The 24,292-nt window shown below is 41.6% G+C and overlaps 2 protein-coding genes and 1 long non-coding RNA gene across 8 annotated transcripts; 1 reads left to right on the top strand and 2 right to left on the bottom strand.

The window, feature by feature from the left end:
* Positions 1–463: 463 nt before the first annotated feature.
* LOC120110374 (ABC transporter G family member 9-like) lies at positions 464–3,906 on the top strand. The gene is made up of 4 exons (XM_039125198.3): positions 464–823; positions 1,018–1,801; positions 2,732–3,048; positions 3,152–3,906. The coding sequence occupies exons 1-4, from the start codon at positions 719–721 to the stop codon at positions 3,827–3,829; spliced, it is 1,884 nt and encodes a 627-aa protein (XP_038981126.3). The 5' UTR covers positions 464–718; the 3' UTR covers positions 3,830–3,906.
* Positions 3,907–4,870: 964 nt separating this feature from the next.
* Positions 4,871–11,682, bottom strand: LOC103697448 (uncharacterized). Of its 6 annotated transcripts, none has more exons than XM_088702260.2 (12): positions 11,481–11,680; positions 11,222–11,371; positions 8,554–8,721; positions 8,238–8,482; positions 7,918–8,121; positions 7,723–7,815; positions 7,532–7,633; positions 7,036–7,428; positions 6,864–6,928; positions 6,665–6,702; positions 6,494–6,571; positions 4,871–5,192 (listed from the first exon to the last, which is right to left on the bottom strand). In XM_088702260.2, exons 3-9 carry the CDS (start codon positions 8,711–8,713, stop codon positions 6,881–6,883), a joined length of 1,245 nt encoding a protein of 414 aa, XP_088558386.1. In that variant the 5' UTR covers positions 8,714–8,721; positions 11,222–11,371; positions 11,481–11,680; the 3' UTR covers positions 4,871–5,192; positions 6,494–6,571; positions 6,665–6,702; positions 6,864–6,880. The 6 variants fall into 6 exon arrangements, with proteins under 6 accessions (XP_088558386.1, XP_088558389.1, XP_088558393.1 ...); XM_088702263.2 differs by having other exon boundaries at positions 11,222–11,368; XM_088702267.2 differs by lacking the exon at positions 11,222–11,371 and having other exon boundaries at positions 8,262–8,482; positions 11,481–11,682.
* Positions 11,683–22,395: 10,713 nt separating this feature from the next.
* On the bottom strand, positions 22,396–23,002 carry LOC120110541 (uncharacterized). The gene is made up of 2 exons (XR_005511640.3): positions 22,927–23,002; positions 22,396–22,797 (listed from the first exon to the last, which is right to left on the bottom strand). It is a non-coding gene; the product is annotated as an uncharacterized LOC120110541 (long non-coding RNA).
* Between the last annotated feature and the right edge of the window lie 1,290 nt (positions 23,003–24,292).

Below are 24,292 nucleotides of genomic sequence, written 5' to 3'. Positions count from 1 at the left end.
TTAATATTTTTTTAATATTATATTTATATTTATATTTTTTGAAAAATATAAATATAAATATAAATATAAATATAAATATATCGATATTTATCCTATCAGTTTTCAGCCCAATTCATGTATATCATTAATTTCCATATGGCCTGACAATTAAAGCCATGGTAGATTAACCTCATCGGAAAGGGCAAAAGGCGGGTAACGTGAATATAACCCTTAATTGCGCTGCCCCTCTTTATAGCCGTTAATAAATGTTGTCCGGCCTTGCAGCATCGACTGCCGTTATCTAGCGGAACGGGCTGGGAACTGGGATATGCTGTCGAGAACCGCTGATAACACCTTTCCCAAAACAAAACCTGGTTTAGGCGGGATGAATTCACGCGTAGGGGTGGGATGCGATGGGTCGAGGTTACCATGCTTGAACCCCTCAAACTCCCCCGCGCTTATATATTAAGGATGCGGGCAAACCTCTTCCTCGCAAATTGTCCCCATCCTCCTCTTCTCGACTCCTCCTCCCCGTGCATGTCACAGTCCTGAAGGTCTTGTGAACCAGAGAGCGAGTGACACGAGACAGGAACGAGAGAGAGGCCAGACTAGCTCCTCCTACAGCAAAATTCCGAGGGGTGTGTGGGTGTGGGTGTGTGTGTGTGTGAGAGAGAAAGACTCCGCAGCGTGATTTTACGTTGAAGCGGAAGGGAACATTTCGAAGAGGGAGACGGGAAGGATGACGGAGACGGAGATGCAACACCGATCGCAGCTGGAAGCAGACGAGGAAGGTGCAGGTCGTCGTCCCATCTTCGCCACGGCCCGCCATCCGGTTACTCTCAAGGTGTGAAATCGATCAGATGGCTTCAACACTTCATTTACTTTTTTTTTCTTCTCTCATGTCCTCCCTTTCCCACCTTCTGTGCAGTTTTCTCTCCATTTAAAAATGAATAAATAAATTCTCATTTTCTCAAATTAATTCGTATTATTTTTTTTTTCTCTTACTCTCTGTGGTGGAACGGGATCGGATCGATGCAGTTCGAGGATGTGGTGTACAAGATCGAGGTGAAGGCAGACGGCTCCAGGAAGGGCGAGAAGACGATACTGAAGGGGGTGTCCGGGGCCGTGCTCCCGGGGGAGATGCTGGCGATGATGGGACCCTCGGGGAGCGGGAAGACCACCTTGCTTACAGCCCTGGCTGGTCGCCTTGCCCGCCCCGGCCGCCGCCTCTCCGGTAGCATCACCTACAACGGTCGGCCCTTCTCCAACCAGCTCCGGCGCAGTATGGGCTTCGTCTCCCAGGACGACATCCTCTACCCCCACCTCACCGTCTCCGAGACCCTCCTCTACACCGCCCTCCTCCGCCTCCCGCGCACCCTCTCCCGCACCGAGAAGGCGGCCCAGGCCGAGCAGGTCATGGTCGAGCTCGGCCTCCTCGGCTGCTGCAACAGCATGATCGGCGGGGCCCTCGTGCGCGGGATCTCCGGTGGGGAGCGCAAGCGGGTCAGCGTCGGCCAGGAGCTGCTTATCAACCCCAGCCTGTTGTTCCTCGACGAGCCTACCTCTGGCCTCGACTCCACCATCGCCGGCCGGATCGTGACCACCATCGCCGACCTCGCCCGGGGGGGCAGGACCGTGGTGATGACCATCCACCAGCCCTCCAGCCGGATCTTCTACATGTTCCACAAGATCCTGCTGCTCTCCGACGGCCACACCCTTTACTTCGGCAAGGGCTCCGACGCCATGAACTATTTCGCCAGCATCGGCTACGCCCCCGCCGTGGCCATGAATCCCGCCGACTTCCTTCTCGACCTCGCCAACGGTATGCCTTTATTTCCCTCATTAACGTTCTCTTCCTCGTTCAAACAAGTACAATATACCTCATAAAAGGGTACCTTTCTTGGAATGATGCATTAACTTTGGTCTATCGGCCGACGTTCTCAGCTGCATTCCTGCACTGGCTCTTTCCTTTTTTTTTTTCTTTGGTCAAAAGCTCCTTCCTTTTTTTAGCAAAAAAAAAAAAAGCTCCTTCCTTTTCCCTGTCCGAATTTGCATCCGAACACGTGCCAGGCAATGTTTGGCCATATTTAGTGCACGGTCAAATTTCACGAGACATCCAAAGCATGCCTTGCCATGATGTATTTTGCATTTCATTTCCACAGGTAGGCTCCGGCTCAGGCTACTTGCTCTACTTTCTCCTTCCTTTTTTTTTTGGGTATGGTAGGTCTAATTCCTTTGATCTCCACAGTAATTCTTTTTTTCAATTACTTGAATAAAAACAACTAAGTGACCCGTATCATTTATGTGGGAATAATCTCCATCTATAGTAATTAAATTTCTATCCACCATATATGGCCTCACTTTATATCTTCACGTACACAGCTATGCTTTTTCCGCTTTCATGTATTGCTCGAGTGCAAAGCCTTTTGCTTCTCCTTCTCTCGAATTCATTGTGGAATCTCCTACTCTGATTTTATCCGAGGGATAGTCTTTGATACTTGAGTTTCTAACTCCATGATATGGATCAGGTTAGGTTGGATTGTTGAAGATTATGTTGTTTCAAGTCGGTTGACTTTTGTTCCTGAAAAGAACTCAAAAGTATAATTTGTAATTAATATTGAATGTGGCATTTTTTAATAGCTACAAAATTCAATATTCAATTGAATCAACAAAACAAAAATGAAGGTAAAATAGGAGACTGTCATATCATAAATCCTCCCTCTGTTCTTCGTAATCTGTGTATTGGATGCAGGTTTGGCTCCCGATGAAACACTGGAGAGCCGAGAAGCTCTTAAGGAGACTTTGTCCTCTGCCTACTCTCACCGCTTGCATAATCAGATAGTTGAGGAGCTCCGAGAAGTAGGAGGAGAATTTAAAGAATCTGAGCTCCATAAAACTAGAAACGAGTGGTCTACAACCTGGTGGGAACAATTCTCAGTGTTGCTCCAGAGAGGCATGAAAGAAAGGAAGCACCAGGCCTTCTCTGGATTCCAGGTGGCACAGATTATTATAGCAGCTTTTCTTGGAGGGTTTATGTGGTATGGATCCAGAGGACATGTTCAAGACCAGGTTTGGCTCTTCTCTCAATTCTCCACCTTATTATTATTTCTTCCTTCAGTTCACCACTTGGTTGTTTGATCGTTGTTGCTTCGCCCTTTATCAATGCTTGCAGATGGGCCTCCTTTACTTTATCCTGGGATTCTGGAGTTTCTACCCCGTCTTCGAAGCCTTATTCACTTTCCCACAGGAACGCACGATGCTGACTAAAGAGAGAGTTTCGGGAATGTACAGGCTCTCCTCCTACTTCACGGCTAGGATGGTCGGTGATCTGCCCATGGAGCTTATCCTCCCCATTGTGTTCCTCACCATCACGTACTGGTTGGGAGGTCTGAAGCGTAGCTTGTGGAGCTTCCTCATTACCCTGTCTGTCATGCTCCTGCAGGTTCTTATCGCCCAAGGCCTCGGGTTTGCGCTCGGGGCCTTGGTCATGGACCTCAAGGCTTCTACCACGCTTGCGTCCGTGATCTTGCTTTCCTTCATGCTCGCTGGGGGGTACTACGTCCAACATGTGCCCCCCTTCATTGCTTGGATCAAGTACATCTCCTACATCTACTACACCTTCAAGATCCAGATATCCGCTCAGTACTCGCCCGGCGACACCTACGAGTGCTCCGGTGGCCAGAGATGTCCTGTTGAAAGTGTTCCTGCAATCGCTGTAGTTGGCTTTAGCCATCAGAGTCTAGCAATTGCGGCCTTGTTCATAATGTTCATCTTTTTTAGGGTGGTGGCTTATGTTGCCTTGATGAGGGTCGGAAGGATCAAGTCGAGCAATAGTTCTTGCATACATTAACTCTCCAGAAAAAAGAAAATTTTGTAACTCAAAACTAAGGGTTTGTAACTCGTAATATGAAGATTTTAACATAAAAGGGTTTGTAACTCACCAGGCCTTCCTGATGCTTGTTGTCCCTCAAAGAATAAAAGGCTTGTTTTCCAATCTTTTTCAGCTAATACGTTGGTCAATTGGGCTCGAAGAAATGGGGTCAAAATTTTAGGGGATGATGTTTCAAGGTTCACAAAAATCTTGCTCACCATGGAGAAAGAGATGGTGGAGGTTAGCAGTGCTTGATCCCTCCGTGCAAACTTGTCTGTTCAAGGTTTAATCTTTCAATCCCTCTAAGTGTCTTGTTGATGATTTTAGGTGTTCTGTCTTCTTAACTTTGTGTTCCCATCGGCAAGTCTTTGGGTCTTTTTTTTTTTTTTTATGATTGCATAATTAATCCTTAGAAGATGCGGTCTTTACACTACAAAAGAAGGAATAACTCCCGACGGTTTTTTTTTGCCTCTACCGACGCTTATAAGCGTCGGCGAATTCCTAGCCCACGCGTTAAAAAAGCGTCGTCGGTCTTTGCCGACGCTTTAGTGAGTCGTTCCTTATATAAGACGCCGACGCTTATAAGCGTCGGTGATAACGGTTGGTTAGGCCGACGCTTAAAAGCGTCGTTAAAGGCGTGCCAGTTTACGTTCCGGTTGGGCGTGGGTCGGGTTTGACCGGTCTATGCCGACGCTTTTAAGCGTCGTTCGTTTTCTAAGACGCCGACGCTTATAAGCGTCGTTAAAGGCGTGCCAGTTTACGTTCCGGTTGGGCGTGGGTCGGGTTTAACCGGTCTATGCCGACGCTTTTAAGCGTCGTTCGTTTTCTAAGACGCCGACGCTTATAAGCGTCGTTAAAGGCCTGCCAATAGTTTACGGTCCAGTTGTTTTTTTCGACGCTTATAAGCGTCGGCATTAAATTTTTTTTTTTAAAAAAAATTTTATGAAAGTAATTTTTAAGTACTCTGTGTACATTAAATTCTAACAAAACAATAGAAACAAATACACTGAATCACATATATAACAAAATACGAGTCACAAACAAGAACTTTGATTACATTCATATTATCATATTTGATTACATTGTACTTCAAAAACATTCTAAAAACATACAAATCAAATTCCTACGTACACAATCTACAATATGTATCAAGGGTCGGCATCATCATCTCTACAATATTGTCATTAAGCTTAGGGCGAGCCCAGTCAACCAAGCTCTGCTCCTTGCTCGGGCGAGTCTTGTCCACAGACCGGAGTCTTCTTAAGCTCTGCTCTGCTCCGCTCCTTGCTCGGGCGAGTATTGTCATTAAACATTCTAAAAGATATTGAAAGAATTCTTGCGACTGCAACAACAAAAATTACCATTTATTGGGTTAGATTATATAATAATAGAAAGTGTGTGCTGCAAAACTACAATGAGCCTTGAGGAAGTAGGGTTCTAAGAGTCATAAAACATTAAGTAATCTCCACAAACGTAACATTCACAAATTCACATGCTAACCTGTCAGCTATAGTAAAACAATTATAAGATTATCGTGTTATCGATTTCTATTGCATTAATATAGGCAGCTTAATACAATAAAAATATAAAAATCCTGTCAATGCGAGAATGGTTATGTTCAGGAGAAGGTTCTCAGATGCAGAGTTCTGTGCAGGTACAGATCTGTAGCATAACCATTCATTCTGATGCTTTTTTTATAGTAAATTTAGGCTTTTAACAGACGGTCATATCTGAATCAGCCTCTCATCTCAGTGAGGGAAGATTGTAATTTTCATTTGACTAATGTTAAAGAGCATTTCGTGTACCAGTTGAAATGAATATGAACAAGATAATATGTTCGGTAGGATTTTGCTTTGTGGTACTGATTCTACTAAAATTTAGGGCAAACTGTTAATGATTTAGCTGATGATCAAACTGAGCAACTGAAAGTACCTTGTGTCTACTACTTCCTATGTTGATGAAACCCCTAAGATTTAGAGCTGGCATGTTTGCAGGTTTATCAGACAAATGAGCAGGGGGATCCATTTACTGAGGAAAGTACAATAATTTTTTTTTTCACGTTACAGTAGAAAGCCATTGTTAAAATATTATGCAAGTCATCTGGTATTATTTACTGGTGACATGGATGTTGCTCTAAATTAAGTTATTCAAATGAAATTGATGCTTAACGAAAGTTTACAAAACCATATTTTAATTGGTGGCAAATTATGAAACCTCTAAAACAAATTTGAGCAACTTTTTTGACAAACAAGTGACCAATGTTCTTCTATTATAAAAGCCCTGAGATTTCAACTTGCTAGTGAAATGAAAGGAATGAAAATGATGGGACAAGTAACACAGAGAATGACAACCAGCACTAGGAAAAGTAAAAGAAGTACAGTGGTATGACTAATTGAAACGTATGTATGTTGTTGGTCGGATTCCTCACATGGATTGTAAAAGAGCTGTGTTCATATGGTTATTCTAGCATTAAGCCTCCTCCAATGAAACCCTGCCTCTTTTTACCCTGATTACAGTGACTTCCCTCGAAGACCATTCTCGCAACATGTTATATGGGAACATAGGGTGAGGTTCAATCTAAATATGCATCAAGAAACAATATGATCAATAATTTGAAAATGGTATCAAGTGATCCGTACGTACAAAGTCGTCCATAAATGCCAATCTGTAGTGATCCTGGGACAAGCTGGCAATCACAAAGCATAAGCCCTGCCTCCATGCCTGTTCCATTCAGAAAAAAGATTGATACAATCAGAAAATATAGAATATCTTGTCCACGGACCGGCGTCCTGTCAAGAGCTCAAGAAGGACAACCCCGAAGCTGTAGACATCCCTCCTAGCTGTCAAGTGACCTGCTCATAGAATAAAATATGATTCAAAATGAACTCACAGCAATTAATTAGAAAAGCAATTAATTATCATGTTGCTCAAAAAAGATCTCATGATCATCATACAAGATTAATCAAAGGAATCTCCAAAATTTTAAAAACATACAAGTCAAATTCCTACGTACACAATCTACAATATGTATCAAGGGTCGGCATCATCATCTCTACGACTAGTTGAAGTATCATCAACCTACAAGAAAAAAAAATATTTTAGAAACTAAAAATACGAAAGTCATCACGCTCATACAAGAATACATTATAATTACATAAAATATTCAAATAGATTTAGTTATGTACCGGAGGAGCAAATCTCTGCAAAAAGGATGAAATATGGTCAAGCTGGTCTTGCAAAGATTGTATCTTCAACTCTTGGCTTTGCTTCAACTCAGCCATATCAGTCATATGACTCTGCCTCATCTCCTCTATCCTTGTCTCATATGACTGCTTTATCTGTGCCATCTCTGTCTTCAAACTACAAACCTCTGCAGTGCTAGTACCTTGTCTGGCATCTTGGGTATATCGGCTCACCGCAGACAGCTGAGTGGGGGTAACTCCGATACCGTAACCCCTCACGCGACCATAACGTTCTGAGCCCATCAATTCGGCATAGACCTGAGCCTCGACATGACTGGCCGCGTCGGATGATGATGACTCCCCGATGCGCTCTGAAATAAGATTTGTAGCTCTTTCCTATATCTCTCTCAAAAAAACAAACAGTCACATTAATAATTTAAAAGAAGTAAAATTAATTAAAAAATTATGATAAAATAAAAAATGAATACATAATACATACAACTATATCTCTCGACTCGTCCCGGACAAAGCTGCCATCTCGGTGAGTGTGGGTCATCTTATAAAACTCTACCTCACCAGGCTCCCTTCCATGCTCTACTATCTACACATACGGAAAGTATATGGGCAAACTATATATCATGATACGTGCTATATGTTAGTAGAGTTTCAAATAGTTTCAAAAGAACTTACGAATTCATTTCTACGTCTCGCATAACTCTTCGAGCCTGAAGTATGAGGAACTGCTTGAGATGCTCGTGCAGCTCTACCAATATTAGAATATGTCTGCTAAAATAAAAGCACACAGTATAATATGATTCAATGTATATATTTGCAATCTATATTAATAATAAAGATAATAGAAGATATTGAAACAATATACGTGACCTGTCCTCTTTCAGAAAACCAGTAATGAACAAGCTCCCTCCACTGCTGAGGGTATACATCAGGAGGAGTCTCACGAGCAACCTCCTCCTCTGTCATACCCTCGCGCTTGAAGTCCGTCTTCAATTTTGCTTTATATTCTTTCCATTTGCGATTGAGGGACTTTAGCACCCAATCATGGCTCTCTGGAGGGAGTACAAACTTACCCTACAACAAGATTCAGAATGTTATAATAATATTAAACATCTAAAATAAAATTATGATACTAAGCAAATTAATATACAGGAGGTGTCGAATTAAAAAGAATAAATTCAATTCATTACCTGTATAAGTCTAAGAAGCTCAACCTTATACGAAGGAAGCATGTCATTCCACTTCGTATAGTTGAGTGGACACAGCTGACCCTTGCGTGCAACCGATCCTAAAAAGCTTGATAGTAGACTTCCAGCTCTATTGATGGGCTGCCCCAATTCGTTGCATCGGATGATGATCTTCTCACCCGGAGGAAGCTTCCACACATCCTTTGCTTGGGTGGGTCCCCGTCTCGTCCTCACCGTCCCTTGTCCATCTATTAAAATTAAATAAAATATGTCTTAAAAAGTTGAAGACAAATATGAACATAACTTTAAATCGAATTACCCTGGATCCGGAGCTCATCCTCCGGACAATCAGCAGGAGGCTCGCGCTGAGATTCTGACTCATGCTGCTGGTGCTCACATGACTGCTGGGACTGATCAGAAGTAGATCCCACCTGAGAATGCTGGAACTCCACATCTCTAAATCGTCTCCCTCGGGGCATATTGTTACCTGGTATGCACAAAAAAGAATCAATATTTGGTTAAATAATAAATTTATACTAAATAAAGTTCCCCACCATCTTTTGCTCTTATTTTAGTTTAGTGAGTTCCCCACCATCTTTTGCTCTTATTTTAGTTTAGTGAGTTCCCCACCATCTTCTGATTCAAAAAACATTTTAGACATATAATAGAATGATGTCAACATGAATCTAAACTTCAACAAAGGTACTTGGAACTCGACTGAGAATGATGAGTTGTGCGTTAACAACTCTATCACAACCACAAGAAGGTGCTTACAAAATACCTATTTTTAACATATGTCATCAGAAATGTTTACAGGATTACAATGAAAAATATGGTCACATTCAAATTCAATGGCCAAAAGGTACTGCAATTGACTGTAACTGATTTTGCTATCTCATCACAGAACAGTGGAAAGATATATCACAATTCTCTGGAGTATTATGTATAGGTTAAATGAAATGGAGATTGCTTCTCTTTCCAGACCATTATAATATGATGCATGCTAGTGATACCTAAGGCAGATTTTTATGAAATTGCCAAGTGTGTCAATGCTGCATTGTTCCCCAAAATGAGGAAAAGCAGGAGTTTCAAAGATAGTTCACCAAAGGCGACATTGTTGAGATTGATATGTAGGTGAATGAAGTAATGAACACAAAGAGAAATAATTTGAGCCATGCATCAAAAGACATAGAAATAATGAACTGATTCAAAAGGTATGGTTTATATGCAACAAAAACTACACGTGATAGTAAAGAGAAAGTTTAAGATCCAAAAAGAAAGAAGGAAAGAGATGCAAGCTATAAGACCTTAATGGATCTATTAAACAGGTCTAGAAAAACACACGAGCTATGGGACTACCCCTTTGTAGAATGAATGCAAGAAAAAGGACTCTGGAGGCTGACTTCTAATAAAGGGCATCAGGCTAAGCCAGTCAGTTATGGCAACTCTTACAACGTACCAAATGGGAAGAGTGTGATCTTTACAATTCAATAAACGAACAACCAATTACAAGAAACAAGGTACATGAGAATTGGAAAATATAATTGCATCAGCAAGAAAACAGTATGATCTTTAAAATTAAATAAGAAATGCAGGTGCAACAGATACTCCGAAATAAATGAGGTGCCAGTGATCTTCACTAGCTACATCAAAAATTTAAATTAATGGATAGCCAGAATAGCATGTATAAGAATACACTTCAAGATACAATTAAGTTAATAGAACAAGAGTGACCATCAAAAAAGGTTACAAAACCTCACAAAAGCATCGTGAGACAGGAACCTAAGAAAAGCACTTACAAGAAGCTCAAACACAAGAGAAAACAAATACAGGATCCAAATTAGATACAAGGAATGGCTCTCTCTCTCTCTCTCTACACCTTTTCATGACACCAAGAAGCATCTCATGAAGAGACATTATAGAGATTGTCATCTGACTACCCTTTTATATCCTCCAGAATAGTTGCACACTTCATATTGAACTCCAGATGTTCTTCTTTAACATAGATAAATACTGGCCACAAAAACGACAGTTTTCCTTCCTAGATTATATCCTGCCTAGCCACCTTAAATAACTAGAAAATCTTCACCAACATACTCTATTATATGACCACCTCATTCTACAGATCCTTCCAGTTCAGCCCTTCAGAAGAGACACTTGAAAAGCTAAATATCATCTGCTCCCCCACAACCATACTACATTCTGGAACTTAACAAAGTAAACTTTGTATTTGTCATTACAGAAGTGGCCTTGTAAGAATATCTGACCGTTGTTGGAGCATCTTAAAATTATTTCTTTTCATTACAAACATGATGGCGACAGTTTTTTTACTTTTGTCATTTCAGCACAACTATGATGACCCATCTAGTCTTTATAAGTCAACATCTTGTTGAATACCTATAATCCTCAAAGTCTATTGCTCCAAGTAATAGTAAAACTTTCTGAACTTTCTTACATGTTTCACCCCATTAGAGCGTGCATTATTCCATCAAACATTTTGAGCTTTAGCTAATAACTTTTGCATGAAAGTTAAACGCAATACCCTATATCAGAACCCCATCAATTACCTTTTCTTCTAGACAAAGGAATTTCATGAGATTGCTCTTTAGTCTCATAAGCTTATACTGCTACCAACATGGTACATTTTTTTACTCTCCAACCAGCAGTTTATGCTTCAAGAGAAGGCCCTCTTTCCCTTCTAAAGTCGCATACTTTTGCTTAAATTTGAATATGACTAAATCCTTGCCTCCTAATTAATATCAACATTTTAGACATATAATAGAATGATGTCAACATGAATCTAAACTTCAACAAAGATACTTGGAACTCGACTGATCATTACAAACAGTGGATTCAAAACAGTGGGAACTCGAAACAGTGGGAACTCGACTGATCATTACAAACAGTGGATTCAAAACATGAATCTAAACTTCAACAAAGATACTTGGAACTCGAAATAATGAAAAAGAGGATTCTCAGTGGGAGACCATGATCTCAAAACAGTGAAGCCCATCGAACTCTGGAGCAAACCATAGCGGCTTCGGCCCGTTCTGCTGCTGCTTCTGCTGCAACTTCTTTATCGACCCTCCGGAAAATTTTGGTTCGGCATTCCCTACCTTATTCTCATCTCTTCCCTTCTTCATCCCAATCGATAAAGAAGTTGCAGCAGAAGCGTTAAAAACAAGAAGAAAACAAAGAGGAGGAGGAGGAGGAGGAGGAGGAAGAGAAGGAGAATGGGAGGCTTACCTCAGACGGCGGCGAGGTCGACGGCGGCGGAGAAGCGGAATCGTCGATCGCCGATCGGGGCTAGGGATGGGGCTCAACCGAGAGAGGATGAGGAGAGGGGGCCGGGCGAGCGTTAAAAACAAGAAGAAAACAAAGAGGAGGAGGAGGAGGAGGAGGAGGAAGAGAAGAAGAATGGAAGGCTTACCTCAGACGGCGGCGAGGTCGACGGTGTTAACTCCACTCAATTCCCACCAGACCACTCACGGAAGCACCAGCACATGAAGTTAGTTTCTCCCTAACAAACTGTAACAAACCTTCATATCCAGAAGGTTCTCAGGAGGATTATAAAACCTCCGCCTTCTCCTCTCTTGTTGTGGATGAATAAGATGAAATGAATGGTGACTATCTTCTTCATCACCTCCTCTTCTCTTCCTCCCTCACAAATATGATTCAGACTTAAGTTGCCGTGCCAGTTACTGTTTAGAGTTTGTGCCAGGGTATAATAGTCCCAGCGACTAATTATTTCATGGTATCAGAGCAGGGGAATCCTCCCTGTGTGTTCGCAGGCTCTAACCAGTCTTCCTCATTCACAGTTCATGTCATACGACTCTATCAACCTTGAAGTGGTCTTACCTCCTCTTTACGACGAAGACATGGCATCGCCGGGGTCAGCAAACAAACCCAACGAAGCCTGTGGAAGCTTTTCCAACTTCGCTATCTCCCCAAACCTGAAATTCCTCATTACCCGGATCCAATCTCTGGTTCCGACCCAGCTTACTGCCGAAAATTACCTTACCTAGCGCTCTCAAATCACTCGCATCTTCAAGGCAAGTGGTTTCCTGAGTTTTCTTGATGACAAAGCTCCCTCAGCAACCACCATTGATCCAGAAGAATTCGAAAATTCGTCACTCACAGACCAATTTCTATCCACTGCACTATATTCCACCATCTCTCCATCTCTTCTCCCTTTTGTGGTCAATTTAGAACACTGTCACCAGATCTGGAGGACTCTAGATACTCGGCTGAATTCAGCTACTCGGACTCACATCATTCAACTGAAAAATGAGCTCCATAATATTCGGAAGAATAATCTGTCTATGCAACAGTATCTCAATGAGGTCCGGTCCAAGATCGATGCACTGGCAGCTACTGGTTCCAGTCCAGACACTGAGGATATAATTCTCTACATCCTCAATGGCTTACCAACCTGTTACGATTCCTTCGCCACAGCTATTCGCATTCGGTCTTCCACCATATCTCTTGATGAACTGTATGCTCTCCTCTGCAGTGAAGAAATCATCATGAACTCCAAAGACAGGCAACACTCTGCATTTGATAGCTCCTTTGCTCTCATGGCAGCCCGAGGACGCGGTCGTGGTCGCTTCTTCTCTTCATCTCGAGGACGGGGTCGCACAAGACCAGGAGGCTGGTTTCCATCCTCTCAAAGCAGGGAGTCCAAATCTCCCATTGAATGTCAGATTTGTCACAAGCAGGGTCATTCCACAGCCCGCTGCTGGTTTCGACTGGATCCTAACTATCAAGGAAATGCTCCCTCATTTCCTCGACCTCAAGCACACATAGCTCACTCATCTACTGGATCTTCCTCTGGAGACTGGGTCATCGACAGCGGGGCATCATCACATATGACACCCGATTCATCTTTGGTTCATCAACCATGTTCTTACTCTGGCTCAGATAAAGTCCTACTCGGTGATGGCTCCTCAACTGATATCAGTCATACTGGTTCAGGTATCCTTCACACTCCCTCACACACATTTCAACTCTCTACATTATTACATACTCCACACATCTCCCACAACCTTCTTTCAGTCCATAAACTGGCTTCGGACAACAATTGTATCCTCATTTTTGACTCCTCTGGTTGCGTTATCAAGGACAAGATATCGAACAACATTCTTTTTCAGGGAAGCTGCTCTGATGGTCTCTACAAAATCCCATTCATCTTTCATCAGTCGTCTTCCTCCTCAGCATTCCCCAAAGCCTACACAGCGTCCACATCTTCTTCACTCTGGCATCTTCGCTTAGGTCATCCAGCCAACAACATATTACAACGCCTCTCCAACACCCTCCGTTTTCGCCAGCCAACTTCATTATCAACTCTCTGCCAGTCATGCTGCCTAGCCAAAAGCAGTCGACTTCCTTTCGGTTTACACTCCAGGACTACACAGTCTCCTCTTGAACTCATCCACTCCGACGTTTGGGGCCCCTCTCCTCCAAGCTCCGACATTGTTGCTCGATTCTATGTACTGTTTGTAGATGATTTTACTCGTTACTCATGGGTCTATCCCATAGCTCGTAAATCAGATGTATTCGATACATTTCTACATTTCAAATCCCTTGTTGAACGGCAATTCACATATTCTATTAAACGTTTTCGCTCCGACGGCGGGGGAGAATTTGCTAATCATCGTTTTCACTCCCTCTTCTCCTCCCTTGGCATTGTCCATCAATTCTCAGCGCCATACACCCCAGAGCAAAATGGGGTAGCCGAAAGGAAGCATCGTCACTTGCTTGAAATCACACGCAGTCTTCTAATTCACTCTTCTCTTCCTACCAAATTCTGGATCGATGCTCTGCTCACCGCTACCTATCTCATAAACAGGCTACCCACATCCATTCTCAATTTTAAATCTCCCTTCGAAGTATTGTATCACCAAACACCAGACTATACATCTCTCAGAGCATTTGGCTGTCAGTGCTACCCCTGGCTACGTCCTCAGTCTACTAGCAAACTTTCTCCTCGTTCCACACCTTGCATCTTCATTGGTTACTCCCCAAATCACAAGGCTTATAAGTGCTACAACCCAGCTACTGGAACAGTGATAATCTCCCGGCACGTTCGCTTTGATGAAACTAAATTTCCCCACTCTTCTTCTTCCTCTACAAACTCATCACAACCACCTCTTCTACCATTTCCCTGTCTTGTTCCACCCTCCTTACTACCCAGAACTCCATCAAATACTCCCACTTCCCCTCTCCATACATCACCTCCACCCTCTACAGACCAGTCTCCTCCTGTCTCACAACACCTGGAGCCAATAGACTCTTCGTCCACCTCAACTACCCCACCGTCACCACCCACTCGTCATCACATGGTCACCAGACTACAAACTGGTTCCCTTAAACCCAGACATATATTCTCCCTTCTCAGTACCTCACCCGAAAACTCTGAACCTACATGCTACACTAAGGCTGTCACTGATCCACAGTGGAGAAACGCCATGTCCACCGAGTTTGATGCTCTGCTCAAACAACAAACCTGGGAGTTGGTACCTCGGCCCCCCTCTCAACAAGTTCTTGGCTGTCGGTGGACATACAGAATTAAGAGGAACTCAGACGGTTCCATAGCTCGGTATAAAGCAAGATTAGTAGCACAGGGATTCAAACAACAATTTGGCGTTGACTACTCCGAAACTTTCAGCCCAGTCGCTAAGTTTCCAACAATCAGACTTCTCCTCGCTCTCTCAATTACCAAACAGTGGCACGTTCGCCAATTGGATGTCTCTAATGCATTCCTTCACGGGAATTTAGAGGAGCTGGTCTACATGGAGCAGCCACAAGGCTTCAGCAACCCTCAGTATCTAGACCATGTCTGCCGTCTTCGGAAAGCCATCTATGGCCTCAAACAGAGTCCCAGACAATGGTTTGCAACCTTCTCCAATTTTCTCCTTCGCAATGGCTTCAAATCCAGTACAGCTGATCCGTCTCTCTTCTATTCACATCAAGGACCGGTCTCAACATATATACTAATCTACGTGGATGACATCTTGCTCACCGGAAATTGTTCTGACTCCTTAACAAAATTATTTCTTCTACTCCAAAGTGAGTTTCAGATGAAGGACCTGGGCCAACTATCTCATTTCCTCGACATCCATGCTTCATTCTCTAACCATGGAGTCACACTCAATCAAACATCCTATGCCCTGAAACTTCTTCAAAAAGCAGGCATGCAGGACTGTAAACCAGTGGCATCACCCCTTCCATTGAAACAGCCTGTCTTCCCCAACGGGTCTCTTCTATATTCTGATCCTACACATTACAGATGCCTCACCGGCTCCCTTCAATATCTGACAATCACAAGACCAGACCTCTCCTTTGCAGTCAATTATCTTTGCCAATTTATGCATAATCCTCTACAAATACATTTTCAGCTTCTTAAGCGAGTATTTCGCTACATCAAAGGTACCTCCAATCTCGGTCTCTCATTCAAACCTGGACCTCTCCGGCTCTCTGCTTTTTCCGACTCCGACTGGGCAGGCGATTCCAATGATCGGCGCTCCACTACAGGTTACTGCATCTACCTTGGTCCCAACCTAATTTCTTGGCATGCAAAGAAGCAGCCGACGGTAGCCCGCTCCTCCACCGAAGCTGAATATAGAGCTCTCGCAGTCACTGCCTCCGAGATCATCTGGCTTCGTCGTCTGTTATCAGAACTCCAAATACCACCTAACACACCCACTCCATTACACTGTGATAACATCTCAGCCTTAGCTTTGGCATCCAATCCCGTATTCCATGCTCGGACCAAGCACATTGAAGTTGATTATCACTTCGTCCGGGAGAAAATCAACTCCGGTGAAATCCGCGCAGCTCACATAGCATCTGAGGATCAGCCAGCTGATATTTTCACAAAGGCTCTGTCATCCCAACGACATCGCACTCTCTGCCACAAGCTGATGCTGAAAACCCCATCATCACCTTGCCGGGGGATGTTAACTCCACTCAATTCCCACCAGACCACTCACGGAAGCACCAGCACATGAAGTTAGTTTCTCCCTAACAAACTGTAACAAACCTTCATATCCAGAAGGTTCTCAGGAGGATTATAAAACCTCCGCCTTCTCCTCTCTTGTTGTGGATGAATAAGATGAAATGAATGGTGACTATCTTCTTCATCACCTCCTCTTCTCTTCCTCCCTCACAAATATGATTCAGACTTAAGTTGCCGTGCCAGTTACTGTTTAGAGTTTGTGCCAGGGTATAATAGTCCCAGCGACTAATTATTTCAGACGGCGGCGGAGAAGCGGAATCGTCGATCGCCGATCGGGGCTAGGGATGGGGCTCAACCGAGAGAGTATGAGGAGAGGGGGCCGAGCGAGCGTTAAAAACAAAGAGGAGGAGGAGGAGGAGGTCGACGGCGCGTAGCTAGGGCATCGACTGATACAAAATGAGGAGAGGGGGCCTGGCGACGGGGTGGGGTTTTATGCTTTATAACGACGCTTAAAAGCGTCGTTGTTTGTCAAAGTTTTAACGACGCTATAAAGCGTCGTTATTGTTCCAGATTTACCGACGCTACATCAAAGCGTCGGCAAAGGTTGGCGCTGAGCCGACCTTTCCCGACGCTTTCCCCTAGCGTCGGGAAAACATAGTCGGCAAAACCCACATTTCCTGTAGTGTTATGCTTCTCTGTTGAAGTGTTGGTGTTTTTTATCTCTACTGTTGTATGTGTATTGAAAATCTTCATGGATCTCCTATCTTATGATTGTGTTTCTTCACTAGGATGTCTTTGATTTTTTGGAATGTACGGGGCTTGGGTGATCCTATCAGAAGAAGGATTGTAAGAGACTTTTTGTATTACGATGGTTATTGTGTCATCCGTCTCCAGGACTTGAAGTTGGAAGATCCTCCTCCATCTATTTTGAGAAGCATCTACGTTGGTCAAATTAATTCTTGGATATCCCGGGATGCAGCTGGGATAGCACGGGGGATTCCTATTGGTCGGAATTATTCGATGTGCAAAGAAAGGAAGTTCGAAGATTCCAAATTTTTGCTAGACGTTTACAGTGGTTTATGGGTCGTGGATCATGATTTGAAAAGGGATTTTTGGAGGGAGTTGAGACAGATTAGTTCTATATTTCATGGGCCTTGGATGGTGGGAGGTGACTTTATTGCTACGTACAAAATTTATGAAAGAAATGGGAACCCTCAAGCTCAAAAGATTTCGTGCGCCTTTCTTTCGTTTCTCAGGACATCTCAGCTTTTGGACCTCCCCCTAAATGGCCAAGATTTCACCTGGAGTGATCATAAAGACTCCAAGTACGGCTAAATTGGACTGGTCCCTTATCTCATTGGAATGGGATGACCTATGCCCTCAATCAAATCAACTTGTCTATCCAAATCCATGTTCGGACCATGCACTTGCCATTCTTTCCTTTGTTGGCCCTTCTAAGCCTCGGAGCATATTCAGGTTTGATAGAAGTTGGTTGACTTGTGACGGAATCAATGATGTGGTATCAAAGGTCTGGAAGTCCATCGGTTCTACTTGTGATGCAGCAATTAACCTTGTGCTCAAATTAAGAGCAACAAGTGAGTGCATTGAGAAGTTGGTCTTCAATGGTAAGATTGTCAACTAGAGCAGAAAAGATAAGCTGCTTAAACAAATTCAACATTTTAATAGAAAGGAGGAACATGATGCACTTTCATTGGTAGAAAAAGAGCTTCATGAAAATTATCAAAATCAGATTCACAAAATCTATAAGGCGGAGGAGATTTACTAAAAGCATAGGGCAAAAATTAAATCATTGAAGGAAGGTGATGACAATACTGCATTCTTACACAAAACTGCAAACCTCTGGAGAAAGGCTAATTGGATTGATAAGGTAGAATGGAACGGATTTGAAGTCACATATGGGGAGGAAATCAAGAAACCATTTACAACCTATTTTAAGAGCATTTTTAATGTTTCAGTGGCTTTGCAAAGCAAAGGAGTCAAGCCAAGTCTTGAATTATCAAAAACAGCATGTTGGCTTTCAAACATCATTTTTAATCTTTCTGAACTTACAATGAATTTGTTAATAAAAGTTTTCGATTTGTTAACTTCTTTACTTAAGTTTTGATTTTCTTTAAATAAGTTCTGATTTTTTTGAATCAATTCTTTTGAAACTAACCATAAACTTTCATTCTCAGATTTTAATTTGTCTTTCATTTCAACAGTAGAATTTCTTTCTTCTGATATTTTCAGATTTAACTTTTTAAGATTTTTATTCTTTATAGATAGTTTTCCAAGTTTACTATACAAATCATGAAAAGCATCCAGTAGTTCATCAAAAGAAAATTCTTCTTGAAATTCACTTAAAGTAAAATTAGATTCAAATTTTACCTCATCTTCTTGTGCCATAAAGCATAAGTTAGTTACTTCTTGGAGTTCTTTGGAGCTGATGTTATCTTTATTGCTCCTAGCTTTTAATTTTTTGCTTGACTGTCTCTTGGTCGAGGTTTTCTTGCTTTTAAATTCTTTCTTTCTTTCTTCTTGCTTCCTCTTCTTCTTTATCTTTAAGAAGTTTTTGAATTTTTCGGTGTTTGAGGATGGATCCTTGTTTTCATCATCGAATTCCTCATTTGTTGCTCTTTCTTCCTGATTGAGAGATTCAAAAGCTTTTCTTGCAGTCTCATTGTTAGTATGTAATTGAAGCACATGTGAGCTAATATGGGATTTATCATAAATATTTTTCAAAGTATTCCAGATCTCTTTAGTAGATAAGCATGCAGAGATTTTATTAAATACAGTTTCATGGATAGCACAATATAGTATGTTCATAGTATTAGCATTCAATTATACTAGTTCTTTTTTATTAACAGCTTGAGAGAGTGTGTGAGAGCCATTTTTAATGATGTTCCATAACTCATAGTTTTATGATTGAACAAAGATTTTCATTCTAGCTTTTCATTGAATATAGTTAGTTCCATCAAACAGTGGAGGTCTGTTTATGGAAAGTTCCTCAGCAAATAATATATTATGTGGGGCTGTCATAATCTTTGGCTCTAGTCGGTTAAGACTATAAATAATAAAAGAGCACCTACTCTGATATCACTTGTTGCCCAGTAGATACAGCCCAAGAAGGGGGAGGATTGGGTCTTTTAAAAACTTTTCAACTACTTCTAAACTTTTCAGTTAATTAAGCTAAGTTGTATGGATGCACAGTGGAATTTAAACTTAACAACAGTTTGATTCTAATCTGATCAACATTGAAACTATTAAGCTGCAGACTCAATAAACAATTAGTCTAAGTTTTCCAAGCATGCATTTCAATACAACGAACCTTAATGTAGTTTTATTAAATGAAACTTGATTAAAACAACTTGAATATACTTGCAACTAAAGGATGCGCAGATAAGAGTTAAGCAAGCAATTTAATTAGACAATTATCTAAGTAAGTAAGTGTGGAAATTAAACAAAGAAGCATCACAAACACAACAAAAGTATAGTGGTTCGGTGCCAATTGCACCTACATCCACTCCTCAAGCTCTCTTGGAAATTCCACTATAATCCTAAGACTACAATCTAGTTATTTTACAAGCTCACAACCTAACTTGTTATTTTTCCAGGATCACAACGAACCCAAGTTGGTTTTTCCAGGCTCACCAACCCAAAACCTATTCCGATTATTTTTCAGGTTCACAATCAACCCAATTGATTTTTCCAAAGGCTCACCAACCAAAATCTTACAACGTTGATTTTCACTGGCTCACTAACAAACCTAAACCCCATGATTCAATCCCTTGATTAAATCAAGTTACAAGATATCAGAATAAGAGTTTAAAACAAATACAAACTTCTCAAACAAGTAGATATAACAATATAAACAAATAGAATAAAGAGAATAAGCCCTCAAACAAGTTTTGCAGATGAAAGAACTTGGCTTTTTCTTTACTAAACCCTCTTTAGATTTCGCACGAGGTAGAGGATCACAGAGGCAGCACACAGTTGGAGGATGCTTTGGGATTCACTCAGATGCTCTTCTTCTCTCACTTTTGCTTTTAATGATCCTTTTGTGCTTTTGGAAAGTTTTTCTTAAAATCCCTTTGCAATCTCTTTCCTATATGTTCTCTCCCACTACGCTACTTCTTCCCTTGATTTTATAGCTTTGGATGGCGTGGAAACAAAGATCTAGCCGTTAGAGACAAAAATAGAGCCGTTGGAGTTAAGAAAAAAACTAGCCGTTATGCCTCCCAGCATGCTCGAGTCGACTCGGCTGAAGCAGGAGTCGACTCGTGAATAGAAGTCTGTTTGGCATTGTAGCTGGAGTCGGCTCGAGAACTGTAGTGCTGGAAACTACTTTCTGCTTGACTGACAGAGACGGCTCGAATGAAGTAGGAGTCGACTTGTGAATAGTAGGAGTCGGCTCGAGCATTGTCGGCTCGAGCATTGTAGCCCTAAAAACTACTTTTTGTGCCATGGTACTTCAAAGTGCCAGAGTCAACTCTAAGCTTTCAGGAGTCGACTCGAGGACTGTTCTTTTGAGTTTTTTTTTAGAATTGTCCCTCCAACTTGATTTTTTTGTACTTGAAACTTGAGCCAATGAAGTGTGGCTTTCTTTCAATTTTTCTTGAGAACTTTTGAGGCCTTCTTGCACTCTTCCAACTTGTATATTCCTTGCAAAACAATTTATCTTTCTTCTTGCAACACAACCATTAGTAATTATACTTCAAGGTTTTGTAATCATCAAAATCAATCTTTGGGTCAGCACAAGGTCTAGTTAAATCACTAGCCACCATATTTGTATTTGAGGATCCTAGTGTGATTTTGATGTTTACAAAGCCATTGAGGTCAAATGGAAATACTAATGCTTTCAATTCAATTGATCTAATACATAAGTAAGTAAGGAGGAAAGATTCGATACATTCTTGATATGCTTTGCTTGATATATTTAAAAGAACTTTCAAGAACACATCTAAAACAAATTATATTGGAAGAACTTAAGGAAAGAACTAATTTAGAGTTTAATATATCTTAGAGTCAAGTTCTTTTGATTGAAGCTTAACTCTGTCATTTACATGCTTAATGAGCTTAAACTTTAATGTGCCAAGCATCATTAGGAGAAAAAAATGATTTGTAATGTTGTTACTTCTTTTATATGTTTTATATGCAAATCTAACCTAAAGATGCAGAAAAATAGGGTTAGAGTTGACCCCAGAAGAGATGGAGTCGACCCTGGCGCAATTTGGCACACTTTGGCATATTCTGGCACAATGGCATAAATGGCACAGATCTCGGATCGATCCCAGAAAAGCTCGGGCCGGCCCCAACTTCAGCCATCTGAAAATATAACCTTTTGGAATTTACTGAGAGGGCCAACCCCAAGTTTCTTTGAGCCGACCCCAGGTGGAGCCGACCCCAAGAAACCTTGAGCCGACCCCAGTGGAGCTGACCCCAAGAGACCATGAGCCGACCCCAGGTTAAGAACTCAAAAATATGTCTCTGGAATCCCTGATAGGGTTGACCCCCACTACAAGAAAATTCATCTTTTCCGACGCTTTTTAGAATCTTTACCGACGCTTATAAGCGTCGGCTAAAGTTCCCGCGACGCAAACAGAAGCGTCGCAAAAGCGTCGGCGATACCGGAGTGGCAAAAGTTTTTGCCGACGCTATGAGAAAGCGTCGGCAAAAACAGGGCTTTTCCGATGCTAATAAAAGCGTCGGCAAAAACCACATTCGCCGACGCTTTAAAGCGTCCGGAAAGCCCAAAGCATGCCTAGTAAACGCCGACGCTTTAAAGCGTCGGCAAATGTATTTTTAAAGCGTCGGCATAGGCGTGCCACAACTTTTATTTACCAACGCTTTAAAACATCAGGATTGCTATTTTTTTAAAAAAAATAAAAATACGAATGTAAATTATAATATGAACCTACATGTACATGCAAATCTACATGTACATGCAGTCATAACCAGCATCTGGCAAATAAAAGTTTTGAACAACTAATGACTCATCATGCAAATGACATGACAGCCAGCAATGAATACATTTCTTAAACTCAAGAAGATATAGAAAAAACTAAAGAATACATGGTCCACAAGGAAAAGCCCAAGCAGAGATAGTTATAGATCCACAAGTGGCAAGCATCGCCACGGGGCAAGGAGTGGTAAGAACATGATACAACCCTCATTCATACACAAAAAGGAAGAAACTCAGGAAGATTATAAACATAAAGGAAGCAAAGCAGCTCCAACTAATTTATTGAGTAAATTGCTAATGCCAGACTAGACAAGCATCAACAAATAAAACCATCCAAGCATTTTAAATTAGTTTCCAGTCATCCGAACCCACTTAACACACTTGACGATCCCAAATATGCCTGCTCAAAGAAGATTCATATACAAAGAACCACCAAGTCTAATGAGTAAAACATGACCATATTAATGAATATACAAAGCCGGTAACCGCGCCTATTAGCTGTGACACAGAAAATTTCCTGAAGCTCAGTCGGATGCATTACCACGATGTGATAAAATCAGAAGACATCAATGAGCATCAACCAGGAATGGGTGCTGGCACACACCACATTCTATTGTTTCAGATCCCGAGGCTGGAACTTGAACCTGCAAAACAACTTGTATCATATAATTCGGGCCAAACAGCATGCGGAAACAGTGCGCAAAATAATCAAGAGAATGAGAGAAGGGGAAGAGAAGGGGTGGGGGGGGAACCTAGGGCCCTAGGTGCCTGACCTGAAGATGGACTGTGCAGGTGGGACATGCAACTTCCCTCATCTGCCTTGCAGAACCATCAGAGGACTTCGAACCTACAAAATAACTAACTGTTAAATTTGGTGCAAAATGTACAATATGAACCTGTATTACATTTACATTGACACAAACATTCAAATCATTCGAAATATTTAAATTGTCATATCTTAGAATTACAATGTACTTTGCAAAATAAGAAACATATACAAGTCTAGAAATTTATTTCGAAAATAAAAAGCCCAAGGCAAAGACTTTCCTATTTGAGTACCCTTTATATTCTATTAAATATGGAGAAATTTATTTGACAGTCTCATTTTTATCACTTCCAGATGAACATATACGAGTCCTAGTATCATTTGAAGTCGCCATAATCCAAGTCTATTAAAAAAAATTTAAAAATTCCAATATCTCATGCATACGGGCAAACAACATGTCATCATACCACTAATCAGGGAATTTTATAAATACAGTCACACATAGCAAGAAAAAGGTCTCTATTAGGACACGTTAGCCACTTACATTCAGAAGGGAAGAATCGGGCATTGGCCATTTCGCAGGTGGGTCCTCGTCCGAAGGCTCGAGCGGGTGATCTACCGGCTTGAACCCTGCAAGGATCTCCACCACCACATCGTCTTCTTCCCTCCCAGCATCACCATGGACATCGATTTCATTGGTCCCAGCTTCCTTTGCAACCTGCCCTTCCTTCTTGTCCTAAAACTCACAACAAACCCAAAGCAGACTAAGAAAACCCATTTCTATCACTACAAATCCACTGGGAAAAACATCAAATGACAAGATAATAGAAGTCAACAACCCCAAAAGGGATGTCTTACTAAACCATCCTCACACGGATGTCCCATCTACACAAGCTACCAGCTTCATCAAAGCTCAAAGAAGTGAGAAGGGAAAGCACCATTTCTGTGCAGAGAACTGATCAGAACATTGGAGCTCTACGTCTGCACCATTTCTGTGCTTATTAACTTGTGAGATTTGTTCTTTAACAAACAAGCAAAAATTAGGAAGAGCAATTGCTGAATGCTGGATTGTTTTCCTAGATGCAGCATGTAATTGTTTTCTAAATATGCTTACCATTCTCTTCCACCAAACATGCCTAATTTTCATGTAAATGTTATTCCATCCGAAACTGCAAGCTCTTCTACAAATCTAATCAAGAATCCACCATACCACCTGGCACTTGCTGCATAATCTTTTTTACCATACAAACACCATCTTCTCTCAAATCTGGAAATAAAAATAGTGATAATAAATGTAATGCAATTATAAATAAATAAATGATGGGATAGTTTACTTCTCGAGCCTCAACACCAGATCAAGACAGAGGTGCCAG

The sequence above is a fragment of the Phoenix dactylifera genome, chromosome 1 (genome assembly GCF_051530095.1).
Source record: "Phoenix dactylifera cultivar Ajwa chromosome 1, Ajwa_hap1_PhDact_Kaust_v1.1, whole genome shotgun sequence".
Taxonomy (NCBI): domain Eukaryota; kingdom Viridiplantae; phylum Streptophyta; class Magnoliopsida; order Arecales; family Arecaceae; genus Phoenix; species Phoenix dactylifera.
This window is presented reverse-complemented; position numbering and strand designations above follow the sequence as displayed.

Coding starts and splice junctions, on each gene's coding strand:
- LOC103697448 (XM_088702260.2), bottom strand. CDS start 8,713: ATGCCCCGAGGGAGACGATTTAGAGATGTGGAGTTCCAGCATTCTCAG. Junction 8,122..8,237: donor AGCTTCTTAGACTTATACAG/GTAATGAATTGA, acceptor ATCTTGTTGTAG/GGTAAGTTTGTACTCCCTCC. Junction 7,816..7,917: donor GGTTTTCTGAAAGAGGACAG/GTCACGTATATT, acceptor TTATTTTAGCAG/ACATATTCTAATATTGGTAG.
- LOC120110374 (XM_039125198.3), top strand. CDS start 719: ATGACGGAGACGGAGATGCAACACCGATCGCAGCTGGAAGCAGACGAG. Junction 824..1,017: donor GCCATCCGGTTACTCTCAAG/GTGTGAAATCGA, acceptor GGATCGATGCAG/TTCGAGGATGTGGTGTACAA. Junction 3,049..3,151: donor GAGGACATGTTCAAGACCAG/GTTTGGCTCTTC, acceptor CAATGCTTGCAG/ATGGGCCTCCTTTACTTTAT.